Source organism: Eriocheir sinensis, chromosome 26 (genome assembly GCF_024679095.1).
Source record: "Eriocheir sinensis breed Jianghai 21 chromosome 26, ASM2467909v1, whole genome shotgun sequence".
Lineage (NCBI taxonomy): Eukaryota > Metazoa > Arthropoda > Malacostraca > Decapoda > Varunidae > Eriocheir > Eriocheir sinensis.
Genome location: NC_066534.1, coordinates 860242 through 878075, shown reverse-complemented (window position 1 = coordinate 878075; position 17834 = coordinate 860242). Strand labels below are relative to the sequence as shown.

At 46.9% G+C, this 17834-nt stretch overlaps 2 protein-coding genes across 2 annotated transcripts; one reads left to right on the top strand and one right to left on the bottom strand.

Moving 5' to 3' along the window:
• Nucleotides 1–1940: 1940 nt before the first annotated feature.
• Nucleotides 1941–13514, bottom strand: LOC127003670 (gastrula zinc finger protein XlCGF52.1-like). Its single transcript, XM_050870591.1, has 2 exons — nucleotides 12406–13514; nucleotides 1941–2300 (listed from the first exon to the last, which is right to left on the bottom strand). Exon 1 carries the CDS (start codon nucleotides 13512–13514, stop codon nucleotides 12501–12503), a length of 1014 nt encoding a protein of 337 aa, XP_050726548.1. The 3' UTR covers nucleotides 1941–2300; nucleotides 12406–12500.
• Nucleotides 13515–13818: 304 nt separating this feature from the next.
• LOC127003876 (uncharacterized) lies at nucleotides 13819–15153 on the top strand. The gene is made up of 2 exons (XM_050870982.1): nucleotides 13819–14284; nucleotides 14633–15153. Exons 1-2 carry the CDS (start codon nucleotides 13819–13821, stop codon nucleotides 15151–15153), a joined length of 987 nt encoding a protein of 328 aa, XP_050726939.1.
• The last annotated feature ends 2681 nt before the right edge of the window (nucleotides 15154–17834 follow it).

Here is a 17834-nt window from a genome sequence, read left to right as displayed (position 1 = left end):
ACCTATCCTTAACTCAAAATCTCAACTGGAAACTTCACATCTCTCTCACTAAATCAGCTTCCTCGAGGTTGGGCGTTCTGTATCATCTCCGCCAGTTCTTCTCCCCCGCACAGTTGCTGTCCACATACAGGGGCCTTGTCTGCCCTCTGTGGAGTATGCATCTCACATGGGGGGGGGATCCTCACACTTAGCTCTTTGTCTCATTAACTCCCCTCCTCTTACTAACAATCTTCTACCTCTTAAATTCAGCCACAATATCATGCTGACTGCTCTTCTGAACTTGCTAAGGGGGAATGGAATAGACTTTTGGGGAATGGAATAGAATGGGGGAATGGAACAGACTCAGCAGGGGGAATGGAATAGACTTTAAGGAGGAATGGAATAGACTCAGCAATCACATAGTTAGTGCAGGGACGATAGCTTGTTTTAACCCGTCCGCTGCGATTGGCACGGATTTGGCTTTCACTGATAGCTCGGTAACATTTAGTCCCAGGTTTTTCTCTGCCTCTGTGGTGGATAGTGGAGTGTTTCCCATGTGGTATTGGTATGCTGGATATCCCCTTCCAAGGTCCATGACTTTACATTTTTCTTCGCTGAATTGTAGCAGCCACTTTTTGATCCATTCCTGTAGCTTGGCGAGGTCTTCTTGTAGGAAATCCACAGTCAAGGGGTTAAGAGTAGACTGGATAGCTACATGGACGAGGTTGACAGGTGGCAGTGAGGTGTGGGTGCAGTAAGGAGGCAGGGTACTGGAGCGTACGCCCGTACCAAAGGTAAACGAGGATCAAGCCTCTACCTGTAACCCCTGAAACTACACCTCACCCATTGCGAGTAGTGGGGGGGATTCTGGGGCTGCCCTGTGTAGGCCACTCGATCAGCCTCTTGCAGTTTCCTTATGTTCTTATGTTCACTGCATGCCTTAATTCCCCCTTCCACGGCACACGACTGCACACTCGTCAAATATTTTATATGCTCCGTAATTTCTGCCTACCTGAAAACCAAATTGTCGAGTCCGTTTGGGTGGGAGCGGGTCCTTTCCTGCCCTCTGCTCTGCCACACAGTCCCAACACCTATCTCTAAAGGTAACATATGATAGGAAAAATTAGGTGTTGGGACTGTGTGGCAGAGCAGAGGTGAGAAATGGACCCGCGGGAGCCTACGCCAAAACGGACTCCACAATTTGGTTAGACTATACTACTCACTTTTTTCAAGCGTAATTGAATTGTAACAGTAAGCAATGTAGCTAGATCAGCTTCCTCGAGGTTGGGCGTTCTGTATCGTCTCCGCCAGTTCTTCTCCCCGGCACAGTTGCTGTCCATATACAGGGGCCTTGTCCGCCCTCGTAAGGAGTATGCATTTCACGTGTGGGGGGGCTCCACTCACACAGCTCTTCCGGACAGAGTGGAATCTAAAAATTGACCTATCTTTCGGCCACCTCTTTTGATTCTTTTCATAGGAGCAGCGAGTAGCGGGCTTTTTTTTTTATTATTGTTTTCTTTTTTGTGCCCTTGAGCTGTCTCCTTTGTTGTAAAAAAAAAAAGGTTAATGTTTTGATGCTTACAGGTGATGCTGGTTACCCTCTGGAGCCTTTCCTTATGACACCAGTGAGCCAGCCCATGGATGACGTCGAACAAGTGTACAACCGCAGCCACGCCCGGACACACGTGGTGGTGGAGGAGGCTGTGGGGACACTTAAATCTCGGTTCCGCTGCTTGCACGGGTCCTGTGGCAACCTTCTGTATGACCCGGAAAAGTGTGCCCGCATTGCAATAGTGTGCATGCTGCTTCATAACATCTGCATTCAAAAGAAGATCCCTTTGGACGAACCACTCCTAGAAGATGAAGACCCTGCCACCGAGGCCTACAGAGGAGCGGATGAAACGGGTCAGGTTCGCCGCAAGGAATTGATTGATAATGTCTTTTCTTGCACAATGTGATCGGTTGAAACCTGCACTTGGTACAGGTAACTCAATTTACGCGAGTTTGGTTTACGCGTTTTTGAAATAACGCGTGGTCCAAAATCCAAATAAATGTTTAATTTACACATTTTTTTTCACTTCTACGCGATATTTCATGGAGTGTCCACCAGATGTCTCACGCAACTGGACTCACACGGCCACACACCTGAGCTCAGTTCTTCCCGCACGCCACTTGAACAACAATACAGTACCCACGCTACTCATCAACAACAACAACACCCTCGCTGCTGTGCTACCACGAGGGGAAGGGCAGCCAGAGGAAGAACCACGAGAGGGAGAGGAGTCAGAGTGATACAGTAGGCAATAAAGGTACAAACCTACCTCTTGTTGGATTTACTACATTGTTTTGGATTTACTCTTCAAGGACACAATACTTGCGTAAATCCAGAGTTACTCTACTCTGTTTCATTCCATAATATGTCAAGCACACAAAGACAGGCTTGTATCCAACGATCCAGTCAGATTACATGCTTTACCTCATTTCAAGTATAAATAAAAAGACGTCTGGATCTGTATCTGCAAATAAAAGGTATTTTGATCATTTTTTGCATGTAAATATGACATTACATGAAATGAGATTACTTCAGACTGTGTTTGACAAAAATAGTTCTCCTTTCTGGGTATTCAGGTTCCAACAAAATGGTCAATAGTTTTCTAGGTATTATTAAATATTTTTCAAGATATTATAATTTGTGATGTTGATGATTTCATTGAGTGCACAATATTTGATAGCTGTGAGTACCTGAGGATGTGTAGATGATTCTTACAACAATAAATATTTCAATTCAATTCAATTCAATGATTCTTTTTCTCGGTTTTGGGGAACATTCAATGTAGTAGCATAAAATATCACTGAATGTGTTGCCAGGCTAATAAAATTTGTAAGAAAACCAGTATTTCATGTTATTTTGAATATTATCTGTGTGATTTACATGCAATATATTATTAAAATTCCTTTCTTAATTATACTTACACAGGTGAATATCTCTCTCTCTCTCTCTCTCTCTCTCTCTCTCTCTCTCTCTCTCTCTCTCTCTCTCTCTCTCTCTCTCTCTCTCTCTTTTAAGGTGCGTGACGCCGATGGTAAATTATGCTTAAATTACACTTATAATTAATTTTACAGAAATCAAAGAATATGATCCCCGGTATGATAAGTAATTCCCCTTAGTGACAGCTAGGGTGAGACGAACACAAGAAACAGTGAACCAAGCAGCAATAGGTGATGTATCCTCTTCGGTATATCCGTCCTTGTACTTTGCCGCCAAGGAGGTGATGCTGTCGCTGTGTACAGATGTAAATCCAGTGAGAGGTAGACACATCCTTAACAGACAATGAGGCGAGACTGCTTTTCCACTGGCAGGCATCAATAACATCAGTATAAACATCTCAACTGTTGAAAATATGTGTTCTCACGAAATAATGAACATATATTTGATAAAACTGTGTAAATAAAGGGTAAGTAATGACGTCACGAGCTGGCAATACGTGGCCTGGCTGAGCACACGCTGTGATTGGTCCTAATTTCCCATGGAGACGAGGTGTTCCAGACTTGGCGAATATGTGGCCGGGATTTTTATTTTTTATTTTTTTACAACAAAGGAGGCAGCTCAAGGGCACACAAAAAAGGAAACAATAATAAAAAAAAGCCCGCTACTCGCTGCTCCTAAAAAAGAATCAGAAGAGGTGGCCGAAAGAGAGGTCAATTTCGGGAGGAGAGGTGTCCTGATACCCTCCTCTTGAAAGAGTTCAAGTCGTAGGCAGGAGGAAATACAGATGAAGGAAGATTGTTCCAGAGTTTACCAGCGTGAGGGATGAAAGAGTGAAGATGCTTGTTAACTCTTGCATAAGGAGTTTGGACAGTATAGGGATGAGCATGAGTAGAAAGTCGTGTGCAGCGGGGCCACGGGAGGGGGGGAGGCATGCAGCTAGCAAGTTCAGAAGAGCAGTCAGCGTGGAAATATCGATAGAAGATAGAAAGAGAGGCAACATCGCGGGGGAATTTAAGAGGTAGAAGGCTATCAGTAGGAGGAGGAGAGCTGATGAGACGAAGAGCCTTAGCCTCCACTCTGTCCAGAAGAGCTGTGTGGGTGGAGCCCCCCCACACATGAGATGCATACTCTATACGAGGGCGGACAAGGCCCCTGTGTATGGATAGCAACTGCGCGGGAGGGAAGAACTGGTGGAGACGATACAGAACGCCCAACCTCGAGGAAGCTGATTTAGCGAGAGATGAGATATGAAGTTTCCAGTTGAGATTTTAAGTTAAGGATAGACCGAGGATGTTTAGTGTTGAAGACGGTGACAGCTGAGTGCTGTCAAAGAATAGGGGATAGGTGTTTGGAAGATTGTGTCGAGTTGATAGGTGGAGAAATTGAGTTTTTGAGGCATTGAAGGACACAAGGTTCCTTCTGCCCCAATCGGAAATGATAGCAAGGTCTGAGGTTAAGCGTTCTGCAGCCTCCAGTCTGGAGTCGTGTACTTCCTGTTGAGAGGGTCTTCTATTGAAAGAAGTTGAATAATGCAGAGTGGAGTCATCAGCGTATGAGTGGACAGGACAGTTTGTTATGGAAAGAAGGTCATTGATGAATAACATGAAGAGAGTGGGTGATAGGACAGAGCCCTGTGGAACGCCACTTTTTATAGGTTTAGGGGAAGAGCAGTGACCGTCTACCACCGCAGAGATAGAACGGCCGGAAAGGAAACTGGAGATAAAGGAACAGAGAGAGGGATAGAATCCGAAAGAGGGCAGTTTAGAAAGCAAAGACTGGTGCCAGACTCTATCGAAGGCTTTCAATATGTCTAGCTCAACTGAGAAAGTTTCACCGAAACGGCTAAGAGAGGATGACCAAGAGTCAGTTAAAAGAGCAAGAAGATCGCCAGTAGAACGCCCCTTGCGGAACCCATACTGGCGATCAGATAGAAGGTTAGAAGTGGAAAGGTGCTTTTGAGTCTTCCGGTTAAGGATTGATTCAAAAGCTTTAGATAGACAGGAAAGTAAAGCTATAGGGCGGTAGTTTGAAGGATTGGAACGGTCACCCTTCTTAGGCACAGGCTGTACAAAGGCATACTTCCAGCAGGAAGGAAAGATAGATGTTGACAGGCAGAGACGAAAGAGTTTGACCAGGCAGGGTGTCAGCATGGAAGCACAGTTTTTAAGGACAATAGGAGGCACTCCATCAGGTCCATAAGCTTTCTGAGAGTTGAGGCCAGAGAGGGCATAGAAAACATCATTTGGAAGAATCTTAATAACAGGCATAAAGGAGTCAGAGGGGGGATGAGTAGGAGGAATATGTCCAGAATTGTCCAGAGTGGAGTTCTTACAGAAAGTTTGAGCAAAGAGTTCAGCCTTAGAGACAGATGAGACGGCAGTGCTGCCGTCAGGTTTAAGGAGAGGAGGAAAAGAGGAAGAGGTGAAATTGGAAGAGGTATTTTTGGCTAGATGCCAGAACTCACGGGAAGAATTAGAAGAAGCAAGGTGTTGACATTTTCTATTGATAAAAGAAGTTTTGGTTAGTCGGAGAATAGATTTGGCACGATTCCGGGCTGAAATGTAAAGGTCAAAGTTAGTGGGAGTTCGAAGGCTCTGGAACCTTTTGTGAGCTGCATCTCTATCTTTAATAGCACGAGAACAAGCGTGATTATACCAAGGCTTTTTAGCATGAGGAGTAGAGAAAGTACGTGGAATGTATGCCTCCATTCCAGAGACAATCACCTCTGTGATGCGCTGAGCACACACAGAGGGGTGTCTCTCCTGGAAGCAGTAATCATTCCATGGGAAATCGGAAAAGTACATCCTCACGTCGTCCCACCGAGCTGAAGCAAAATGCCAGAAGCATCGCCTCTTTGGTGGGTCCAGAGGATGTACAGGAGCGATAGGACAGGATACAGAAGTAAGGTTATGATCAGAGGAGCCCAATGGAGAGAACAGTTTGACAGAGTAAGCAGAAGGATTAGAGGTAAGGAAGAGGTCTAGAATGTTGGGCCTGTCTCCAAGACGGTCGGGAATACGAGTAGGGTGCTGAACCAACTGCTCAAGGTCTATGATGAGAGCAAAGTTGTAGGCTTGTTCACCAGGCTGGTCAGTGAAGGAGGATGAAAGCCAAAGCTGGTGGTGAACATTGAAATCTCCCAAGATGGAGATTTCAGCAAAGGGAGAGTGAGTCAAGATGTGCTCCACTTTAGAGTTCAAGTAGTCAAAGAATTTTACATAGTTAGTAGAGTTAGGTGAGAGATAAACAGCATAGATGTATTTAGTAATAGAATGACAATGAAGTCTTAGCCAGATGGTGGAAAATTCAGAAGAGTCAAGGTCGTGGGTATGAGAGCAAGTGATGTCGTTGCGCACGTAGGTGCAACCTCCAGCTTTGGATTGAAATTTAGGATAGAGATAGTAGGAGGGAACAGAGTAGAGGTTGCTGTCAGTAGCCTCATAAACCTGTGTTTCGGTGAGGAAGAGAAGGTGGGGTTTAGAGAAGGAGAGATGGTGTTCCACAGAATGAAAATTAGAACGAAGACCGCAAATGTTGCAGAAATAGGATGTTGTGTCACCCTAACAACTAGGAAGCACACTTCTAGTAAAATATTAAAGACAGCGTTGAAGGCAGCACACTAGTGGGATGAGCGGTGGGATACTCATCATTATTTGCCTAAGTGCATACTAATCACAGACCATGTGGAAATAGCTTTAATAGGCCACAGCCAAATTAAAAAACAGCTCACCTTTTTAAGTGAGGATTGTTAAGGTTATTCCCGAGTGAAGTGCGAGTATACATTCCTGAGTGAAGAGCGAGTATGCAAATGCAGAGTTTTATTACTAAAGTTTAAAAATATTAATCATTATTATTCTTAGATTAAAATTTATTTACTAGACTTACATACTCATACTTTGTTTTACTAAATTTACCGGTTGGGCAAAAACTTGTGAATAGGCCTCCTATTACAAGTTACATATGGTTTTAAGAATCTAGTGGAGTCTAAATATGTAGAATTTAAGTTAGAAATAGGATAGGGATCTTACTTAAAAAGGATCCATCATATTGCAACTGTCGGTTGAAGTAGTTTCTAACCATGGGTTCGGAAGTGATAATTTCCATTTAAATATGACCTAATGTAATATTTAGTGGAAAAATCCTCTCCATTATGATAAACGTTTAACTTAGTCTGTTAATTACAAGTAAATATTCCATATCGGTGCAACTTGAAAGTAGTCGTCTGTCACTATGTAGAACAGGTCCAACTAGAGAACGATTCAAGGACTATAGCAGCCCTGGCAGGAATTACCATCAATAGGGAAACCGTTGTAAAAAGGTGTATCTGACCGACCTGTTTGCGGGAGGTCAGAAAACCCAATATGTGTTCACCCTCATCAGTCATTATAGTAGATTCCCTTAAATCTAAACACACACAAGTGGTGGAGGCTTTAGGACCGTATGTGGCTGACTACGGGACGACCGAGAGGGTATCAACCTGGGCAACGGGGGCGAGTCCGTATAGAACGCCTTCCCAGATTTCTGCCAGCAACACCTTAAACCATTATATTCCCCTACCACCTATCGCCCCGCTGGAAACACCGTCATGGAGAGGATGCCTCGCACACTCAAGACTCTCCTGGCTGTGCTGTGCCAGGGTCATCTTTTATGGTGGCCAGGACCTCTCCAGACGAGTTAGGAGTGACGATCCAGTGAGACATGGAGTGTTTAAAATGTTTGTAAGGCTACTGGTAACCCTATGGTGCACTGACACACCTGGCAGAGACGCGAGTAGTAGTTGGAAGGTTTTGTGATATGGTAGCCACTTTATTTCGCAGAAATTGGCTGCAACTAACAGTCAACACGGGTCGTGCCCACAGAGTTACATACCTAGAGCGCGCGCTCCCGTGTTGTGGGGTTGGCGGTGGGTGAGGCAAGCTACCCTGGCACGGCAGCCATCTTGGGGAGCCCACTTTCCATCACTCTGTGGTGGTGGTGGTGGTGATAGTGGTGATGATGATGGTGATGGTGGTGGTCGTGGTGATGGTGGTGGTGATGATGGTGGTGGTGGTGATGATGATGGTGGTGATGATGATGGTGGTGGTGATGACGGTGGTGGTGGTGGTGATGATGGAAGTGGTGTTGGTGGTGGTGGTGATGGTGATGGTGATGGTGGTGGTGGTGATGATGATGTGTAGTGCGGCGACGGCCTGATGAACGAGCCTCCCATAACCCACTTAGCCAGCGGGGTACCTATTTGGCCGACTCGGTAAGGAGTGGCTCTCCCGTCACGCTGGTCGCGGGTTCAATCCCAGGCAGCCGGGGAATACCCTCACTCTTGATTAATTTCTCGTGTTATTTCGATACACGCAGAGGCCGTGTTGAGAAATAGGAAGGATTTAGAAAAGAAGCTCGTCGGGGCATTACAGATGGTGATGATGGTGGTGGTGATGATGGTGGTGGTGGTAGTAATGGTGGAGGTGATGGTGGTGGAGGAGGTGGTGGTGGTACGTGATTGTGGTGGTTCGTGATAGTGGTGGTGGTGGTGGTACGTGATAGTGGTGGTGGTGGTGGTGATGATGGTGGTGGTGGTGGTGGTGGTGATGATGGTGGTGGTGGTGGTGGTACGTGATAGTGGTGGTGGTGGTGGTGGTACGTGATAGTGGTGGTGGTGGTGGTGGTACGTGATAGTGGTGGTGGCGGTACGTGATAGTGGTGGTGGTGGTGGTGGTGGTACGTGATAGTGGTGGTGGTGGTGGTACGTGATAGTGGTGGTGGTGGTGGTACGTGATAGTGGTGGTGGTGGTGGTGGTACGTGATAGTGGTGGTGGTGGTGGTGGTGATGGTGGTACGTGATAGTGGTGGTGGTGGTGGTGGTGGTGATGGTGGTACGTGATAGTGGTGGTGGTGGTGGTGACGGTGGTACGTGATAGTGGTGGTGGTGAAGGTGGTACGTGATAGAGGTGGTGGTGGTACGTGATAGTGGTGGTGGTGGTGGTAGGTAATAGTGGTGGTGATGGTGGTACATGATAGTGGTGGTGGTGGTATTGGTGATGGTGGTACATGATAGTGGTGGTGGTGGTATTGGTGATGGTGGTTTTCAGGTTTCATAAACAGATAGAGAGAGAGATAGAGAGAGTATAAAACCTGAGTTATGTCATGCCATGTCAGTCCGTCTCTCTCTCTCTCTCTCTCTCTCTCTCACCACCACCAGCACCACCACCATCACCACCACTATGGCACCGCCACTATAGCACCACCACCACCACCTCATCACCACCACCACCACCACCACCATCACCACCTACCACTTACCTCCACTTTGAAACTGCCGGCAGGAGCATAGAGTTGGCTGGACTGGGCTCCCAAAGATGGCGGCCGAGGTACTTCCGGTTGCCGCACCCGAGTGTCTGGCTCGCGCGCTCTAGGTATATAACTCTGTGGTCGTGCCGCTGTGGGCCGACTTCAGGACGTGGCAAGCTCTCGTATCCCCACCTTGGGAGACCTGACGAAATGAAAGGTTAGAATGAATGAGGGAGTGATGGTAGACTAGAGTGAAAGGAATGGGTGACAGGTGCCGAATCTTGCCATCGAGAGTACCAGGGGACTTAAGGTTAAGTCACACTGCCAGCGGATTTGGAGGTTGGCTGGGGTGGAACCTCCTATCACTAATCTTGGTGTTATGTCTCAAAGGGACATTGTGGAGTTGTGTCTCAAAGGGAGATTGTGGAGTAGTGACCGGATTGTGGTCACTGGTTAGGGATAATGAGCTCCGTCCAGAGTAATGTTAAGTGCCAGGGGTTACTACAGTCAGGGTAAGGGCGGAGTGCATTGAATTGTGAAGGAAGGATTTCAAGTGTAACGGTCCAAATGTGCACTTGCTCCATCGAAACCAAGTCTCCTGCACTTGGCCATGCCCAATCCGAGGTCTTCAACAGTGCGCAAAAGGAGCCAGGCTAAACCTTTACCAGTGAGGTCTTGGCTGTGCACAAAGGCAAGGAAGTCTTCCCTTATTTCCTCTTCGAAGTGCCGAATGATGATAGTGGCCAGCACTAAAATTCACTTTCTGCTTGCATGTGAAGAATGAGGTCACAAAGATTTTTTCCTAGGCCTTTAAATCTTGCTCTATAATATTCAATATACGATTCCGTAAATTAAATACTGAAAATAAGTAAAGAAAATCCTGAATTCTCCAGAAATGCAACAGAAAGGTACCAGTTTTCGTTTTGACTCTCAGAAAGTGGACATTTTAGCAGATGGGGGGGGGGGTCCTACGGCACCCCCCCCCCCTGGGTGCGACGAACTACGGCCCTGTACGAGTATATAGATTGTTAGATGAGTGCGGGGCCCATATGAGCGCGGGGCCCTGGGCACGTGCCCGTTGTGCCCTGGCCCTGCAGGAGAGTGAAAAATTACATCAGACACTGAAAAAAATTTAAATCTTGCCTGCACATGCCGTCCACCTCCGCATAGTAAAGCCCAAGGAACCTATAGAGGAGGAATTTTTTAAAGTTTGGAGGACAGCGTCCAGAGCTATCTAGCGGCGGCCGGCTTCGCTCCCCAGCTCTCTAGCTTTTTAGGGGTATCTTAAATATATTTTATGTTTTCTCAATTCATGGATATTTCAAATATTTTAGTTATCCTAATATTTTTTTGGGGGGGCCCGGGCCATCTGGCTCCCCACCCCTGTATCCGCGCCTGCATATGCCTACAGCCGACGACACAGTTCGTATTATAGTTGCAGCACATTATAAGTGAGTCAGTTCTGTACCCACTATATCTGCATACACTCAAGTTTTTCTGGGGGGGGGGGGGATTTTTCGGGGGGCCCAGGCCCCCTGTATCCGCCCCTGACGCTGGCCCTGTGTCCTGGGTAATGGGCTCCCTCCACCACAGGCTCAAGGGCCAATGTTATGGAGATGAGCACCGAGGCCACGCGCTGCTACAGTGTATGTCCATAACTTTACCTTACCTTACACAGACACACAGACATGCATGGGCTGCCAGCAGGACATGGAAACTTCACTGTTATAATTTTCCTTTATTCCTCTGATGTGCCGTCGGACAATGAATCCTCCATTTTGTGCGCCGTACATGCCAAGCGTGCCATGAAACTGAAGGAAATTGCTGCCCTGAACACACATACCAACTTTTGCGGCTTTTTGCACTTAACCCCTTCACTACGGCCGGGCCAAAACAGTGTCCCGTTCCGTATCCAGGATCACCACGCGCGCCAAATTTCAAATGTCGCTATTGAATATAACAAGCTTTCAGCCATAAACTCAACATACTCATCATGTATTATATATGAAAACATGCAGAAATAATGGTGCACATATAGAAACATAAATTGATAATTTTGAGATGTAAGCATAAATATAGAGATATAATAACTCTTATATTGGCAAAAGCGAGCCAGGACGCACGTCCTCAGATAGGGTACGGGGCAGTACACGTGTCCTCGTGTTGAAGGGGTTAAGCCTAAGTCATATATTGTTGTATTTCTAACTTAAACTATTCTTAACACTCTTACACACAGTATGTGAACACTACATAGCTTAACATTGTGTCATGACTTTTAAATACTAGCAAAAGATACTGACCTCCAGTGCCACGGACTGAATCACCGCTCCATCCCGCTGAGTAAGCATTCTCATCGCCCCTTATAAGCGAACATCAGACTCCTCTTCCAAATAATGACATCTCTTCCCTTTTCCTTTCTCACCACCTTCCACTTGTTAAATCTGTCGTCACACTGGGTCTTTTTCCTCATCCCTGTACTGTCCAACCCCCTTATGCAAGAGTCAACCAGCATCTTCACTCACAGTCACTTCACACTTCACTCTTTCATCCCTCACACTGGTAAACTCTGGAACAATCTCCCTTCATCTATATTTCCTCCTGCCTACGACTTGAACTCTTTCAAGAGGAGGGTATCAGGACACCTCTCCTCCCGAAATTGACATCTCTTTCGGCCACCTCTTTGGATTCTTTTTTGTAAGAGCAGCGAGTAGCGGGCTTTTTTTATTATTGTTTCCTTTTTTTGTGCCCTTGAGCTGTCTCCTTTGTTGTAAAAAAAAAAAAAATAATAAATAAATAAATAAATAAATAAATAAATAAATAAATAAAAGCGTTAGTAGTAGGGGCAACCGGCAGCTCTAACTTTTCCGGGCATGGTTCGCACACGGCCAAGGGCAGTTACCTGTATCTACAACATAAACAAAGCAGTTGCCCTGCATCGACACGGCGCCTCCTGTTAAAGTAAGGGCTGTTGCGGTCACACAGCTGAGCTCAGTTCTTCCGTGCCACTTGAACAACAATACAGTACCCACGCTACTCAACAACAACAACAACACCCTCGCTGTTGTGCTACCACGAGGGGAAGGGCAGCCAGAGGAGGAACCACGAGAGGGAGAGGAGTCAGAGTGATACAGTATGCAATAAAGGTACAAACCTACCTCTTGTTGGATTTACTACATTGTTTTGGATTTATGCCACCTCTTCAAGGACACAATACTCGCGTAAATCCAGAGTTAACTGTACAACAAAACGCCTAGAAATGGGTCTTCATGTGCCGGGCAATTTCCTGCTTGGTTTTAAAGTGTCTCCCACAGACATCACATTTAAACTGCCTCAGGCCGGAGTGTCTGAAGACATGTTGATTCAAGCTACACCTCCAGACAAACCGTTTACCACATTCCAGGCACTCAAGAGGTCTTTCCCCGGTGTGTAAGTAATTGTGTACAACCAGCTGGCTCTTCCTGATGAACTTCTTCCCGCAAACGTCACATTCATGGGGCTTTTCACCGGAGTGTGTGTACATGTGTGTATTTAGTGAGCTCTTCTGAGTAAATCGTTTGCCGCAAACTTTACACTGATTAGGTCTTTCTCCGGTATGTGTTAGGATGTGTATTTTTAAGTCACCCTTAACGTTGAACCTCTTGCTGCAGTAAAGGCATTCGTGAGGCTTTTTATCCGAGTGTGTGAAGGTGTGTTTTCGGAAGTTACTCTTGTGGGCAAACTTTTTGCCGCAGTCGAGGCATTCGTGAGGTTTTTCGCCTGAGTGTATTCGGGCATGTTTGTCGAGGCTGCTCTGCTCTGTGAACACTTTTCTACAGACTTTACATTCATAAGGCCTTTCCCCAGTGTGTGTGAGAATGTGTGTGTTGAGTTGGCTCTTGTAACAGAATTTTTTGTCGCAGAAATGACATTCATGAGGTCTGTCACCTGAGTGGAGGAGGGAGTGTGTTTTGAGGGTACCTTTCGTACTGAACATTTTGCCACAGACACGGCATTCATGAGGTCGTTCAACGGGGTGTGTGAGTGTGTGTGTTTTGAGAGCACTCTTCGTACTGAAACTCTTGTCACAGACATTGCATCCATGAGGTCTTTCCCCGGTGTGTTTGAGAGTGTGCGTTGTAAGGTGAATCTTTTTTCTGAACCTCCTGCCACAGTCACGGCACTCAAGGGGTTCTTCAACCGAATGTGTGGGTGTGTTTGTTGAGGTCACCCTTCCCTGGGAGTCTTGCTGGGCACTCATGGTTTCCTTCACCAGTGTGTGCAACATCTGTGGTCATATGCCGGGGAGAGACAGAAGGGGAAGGAATTATAGGAGAAGGGAACAGACCCCAGGAAACGGGACACAACCCCAGATTAATACCTGGTACACTGCTGGGTGGACAGGGCCGTAGGGTATCGGAAAAGCCGCCCAAACTTTTCCACTCCGCCCGGGAATCGAACCCGGGCTCTCTCAGCCGTGAGCCGCGTGTGCTAACCACTGCACCACGAAGCCCCCCTGTGTGCAAGGGTTTGTCTTGTGAACTTTCCCCCAGTCTCAAATCTTGTCACATTCAAACCTTCCCTTTCCTGTAATGGTGGAGGTGTTGTTGGTGGTGGTGGTGGTTGTTGCTGTTCTTCTAATCCCCACAACAGTAGAGTCTTTCTGCTGGTTCTGGCCACTCAAGTTGTTGCCTGGTCTTGCAACCTCCCCTGCACACCACTCCCGCTGCTGTGTGGGTCTTGCAGGAGCCTCGGGGAAGCTGCAGAAATCGGCAAGAATCGTGTGCTGTCCCTTGTGGTGTGCTCCTCTCCTCGGGCCCTCACTGCAGTACCAAACCAGCGGCCGCCGTCAGGACACAAGTCGGTATTTTCAAATGCTTCCAACCTTCGTATCAGCTATTTCTAAAGCCCTAAAAGGAGATCAATCAGGTCCTCATAAGAGCTTTTTCAGGTTCATGGCACAGAGGAAGGGTCGCACTACCACCAGGGCCACTAAACTACCCCTGGAAATGCCCCAAACTCACAAGTGCTTTTCCAGGTTCACAGCACAGAAGAAGGGTCACACTACCACCAGGGCCACTAAACTACCCCTGGAAATGCCACGAACTCATAAGTTCTTTTTCAGGTTCACAGCACAGAAGAAGGGTCAGACTACCACCAGGGCCACTAAACTACCCCTGGAAATGCCCCAAACTCATAAGTGCTTTTCCAGGTTCACAGCACAGAGGAAGGGTCACACTACCACCAGGGCCACTTAACTACCCCTGGAAATGCCACGAACTCATAAGTGCTTTTCCAGGCTCATAGCACAGAAGAAGGGTCACACTACCACCAGGGCCACTAAACTACCCCTGGAAATGCCACAAACTCATAAGTGCTTTTCCAGGTTCATGGCACAGAGGAAAGGTCACACTACCACCAGGGCCACTAAACTACCCCTGGTAATGCCACGAACTCATAAGTGCTTTTCCAGGTTCATGGCACAGAGGAAGGGTCACACTACCACTAGGGCCACTAAACTACCCCTGGAAATGCCCCAAACTCCTACGAAGGCCTTGCTGAATGTGTGTACTTGGGTGTCGAAAGGTTTGAGTGTACGGACACACCGGGTCTTGTGCTGTCCTTTGGTGCTGTGGTTCTCTCCTCAGGCCGTCACGTCAGCACCAGAACCAGCCATCAGGACATACAGGGGCTTGTGCTGTCCTTTGGTGCTGTGGTTCTCTCCTCAGGCCCTCACGTCAGCACCAGAACCAGCCATCAGGACATACAGTGGCTTGTGCTGTCCTTTGGTGCTGTGGTTCTCTCCTCAGGCCCTCACGTCAGCACCAGAACCAGCCATCAGGACATACAGGGGCTTGTGCTGTCCCTCGGCGCTGTGTTGCTCCTCCCAGGGAGATCAGCGCCACTTCCTGGTAGGTAAGAGATGAGGGGTTAATGTCACACTTTGTTCCGTCAAGGTTCACAAGGATACAAAGAGATATAAGGGAACTACAAGAGACCAGACAGTCCGCTCATGGCAGCTGCTGAGAGTGGAAGAGACATAAAGAACTGGCCTGTGGAAGAGACATATAGAACAAGAATAGGGGAGGCGGTGGCTGAATGGATAGCGTGACGGCGCCGCGTTCAGGACGACGCGAGTTCAATCCCCGCCTGGTGCCACCAAGCTGGGATTATTCAGACGCCGCTGAGTGGCTTAAAACTACCCACATGCTGTCCAGAAGACCACCTATCAACCCAGACTCTAGATTCTAGGATTAAAGATGAGCTCTGGGAGGGCAGCATGAGCCAATGCAAGATGGCGCCACTATAAACACTCGCCTGCGCCAGAATGGGTTGGGCCGACCATCAGGCCCCACCGGGAAGAAGCCTTGGGCTGACCATCAGAATCCACCGGGAAGAAGCCTACCGGTGCAATAGGCCACGATGTATATATAAAAAATAATAAAAAAAGACAAAGAACAACGGATTATTAACGGCCTGGGAAAAGATGTGGTCCACGCAAAGACGATTCAAGATTTTAAGGCCAGCTTGGATGATAGTAGATACAGAGACAGGGATACATACACCAGTAAAGATTCATTTTAGTAGCGTCATGCCAGTATGTTCATTACCTACCTTATGAAACTTCACTAGCTCTTCATATATCTTTTCTACAAACCTTCAACAATCATGGAAACACTTTCAAAATCCAATTCAAGGACTATTTAGTGTTAAAAATATGGGATAATATTCACGAAAGCGTAGCCTCCTCTGGCAGCGGCCGCAGCGATGGTGCAGCCGCCACAGCCGCAAAATAGCTCGCAGAGGGCTTAGGGTGGGGGAGCATATTTAAACCACTCCAACCGAACTTTACGACCTGCTAACGCCTCCCTTGGACCCCCCCCAACATGTATATGCGACTTATTTCAGCAAGGAGGTATTTCTTGCAACACTGGCTGCACTGCCGCCGCGGCTGCCACCAGAGGAGGCTGCGCTTTCGTGAACATTATCCCCTATTTTCAACAACAAATAGTCCTTGAATTGGATTTTGAAAGCATCTCCATGACTGTTGAATGTTTGTAGAAAAGATAATGAAGAGCTAGTGATGTTTCATAAGGTAGGTAATGAACATACTGGCACGGTACTAAAACGAATCTTAACCAAATCAATATTATCCCCTATTTCCAACAATAAATAGCCCTTGAATTGGATTTTGAAAGTGTTTCCATGATTGTTGAACGCTTGTAGAAAAGATATATGAAGAGTTAGGGTTAGGTTAGGTTACCTTATCCCCTATTTTCAACAATAAATAGCCCTTGAATTGGATTTTGAAAGTGTTTCCATAATTGTTGAATGCTTGTAGAAAAGATATATGAAGAGTTAGGGTTAGGTTAGGTTACCTTATCCCCAATTTTCAACAATAAATAGCCCTTGAATTGGATTTTGAAAGCATCTCCATGACTGTTGAAGGTTTGTAGAAAAGATATATGAAGAGCTAGTGATGTTTCATAAGGTAGGTAATGAAATACTGGCACGGTAAAGTTGGAAAGTTTTGTTTAGTGGGCGCAACATCTGTGGTCATATGCCAGGGAGACAGAAGGGGAAGGAATTATAGGAGAAGGGAACAGACCCCAGGAGACAGGACACAACCCCCGATTAATACCTGGTACACTGCTGGGTGGACAGGGGCGTAGGGTATCGGAAAAGCTGCCCAAATTTTTCCACTCCGCCCGGGAATCGAACCCGGGCTCTCTTGGTTGTGAGCTGAGTGTGCTAACCACTGCACCACGAAGCCCCTATACTGGCATAGTACAAAAACGAATCTTATAACCCACAAACCTCACAGCATAGGAGTGTTTTAAGGGGCTAGTTAGGCTGTGGCATATACCCCCCGCGGCCTAGTCCAGAGCCCCGTCAGTGGTACAGATGCTGTTATCAGGTGTTTTAAGCTCGTCGTGTTCTGTTATCACCACAAGAGTCAGCTCAGTTCTTCTTCTTGGGTGTTTTATGTGGCTAGTTGGTTGTCAGTCGGGGAGTGTTTTCTTCTTGTCTTTTTTTTTATGGGGCAAGTTAGGCTTTGTTTACTCCTCCTCGGGCAGCCGGGCTCTTGCTCTTGCTGTACTTCTTCTTCTTCTTCTTTTGACCTGTGACGCTTTGTATCGGGTCCTCCAACTTTCGTTCCTCTTTTCTTCTTGTTCACTTACTCACGCTTTTCTTTTCAGTATTACATCACTTTCTTATAAGCACTTCATGGTGACCCGTTGGAGAGTCAGGCCTTCGTATCGGCACAACTTGTAAAAATAAAACAAAACAAGCAGTATCCATTATACAGATTTTCCTGTTCACTATTTCTTGCACACCACATCTTTTCCAGAAAACTCTTCATGGCTTCTATAATTCTCTCATTTGCCTCAGCACTGATCGATCAGTTTCTTATGCGCCAGTGGCAGAGGGCCTCCTCCCTTGTTGGTCTCCCTGCACAACACCAGGCCGAACTTGCCCGCCACAGGGAGCGGCGGATGGCCCTCGTTCAGCACCACGTCACACTTCTGGATGACACATGTGTCCCCATTACCCACGATGAACTCCTTCTTGCCGTCAAACATGGCAAGTCGACAGCCCCGGGCCA

What these genes read in the sequence shown, in the direction of transcription:
- LOC127003876 (XM_050870982.1), top strand. Translation starts at nt 13,819, where the DNA reads ATGGTGGAGGTGTTGTTGGTGGTGGTGGTGGTTGTTGCTGTTCTTCTA. An exon ending in GTTCACAGCACAGAAGAAGG is followed by an intron (nt 14,285 to 14,632) that starts GTCACACTACCA and finishes CACAGAGGAAAG; the next exon opens with GTCACACTACCACCAGGGCC.
- LOC127003670 (XM_050870591.1), bottom strand. Translation starts at nt 13,514, where the DNA reads ATGTTGCACACACTGGTGAAGGAAACCATGAGTGCCCAGCAAGACTCC.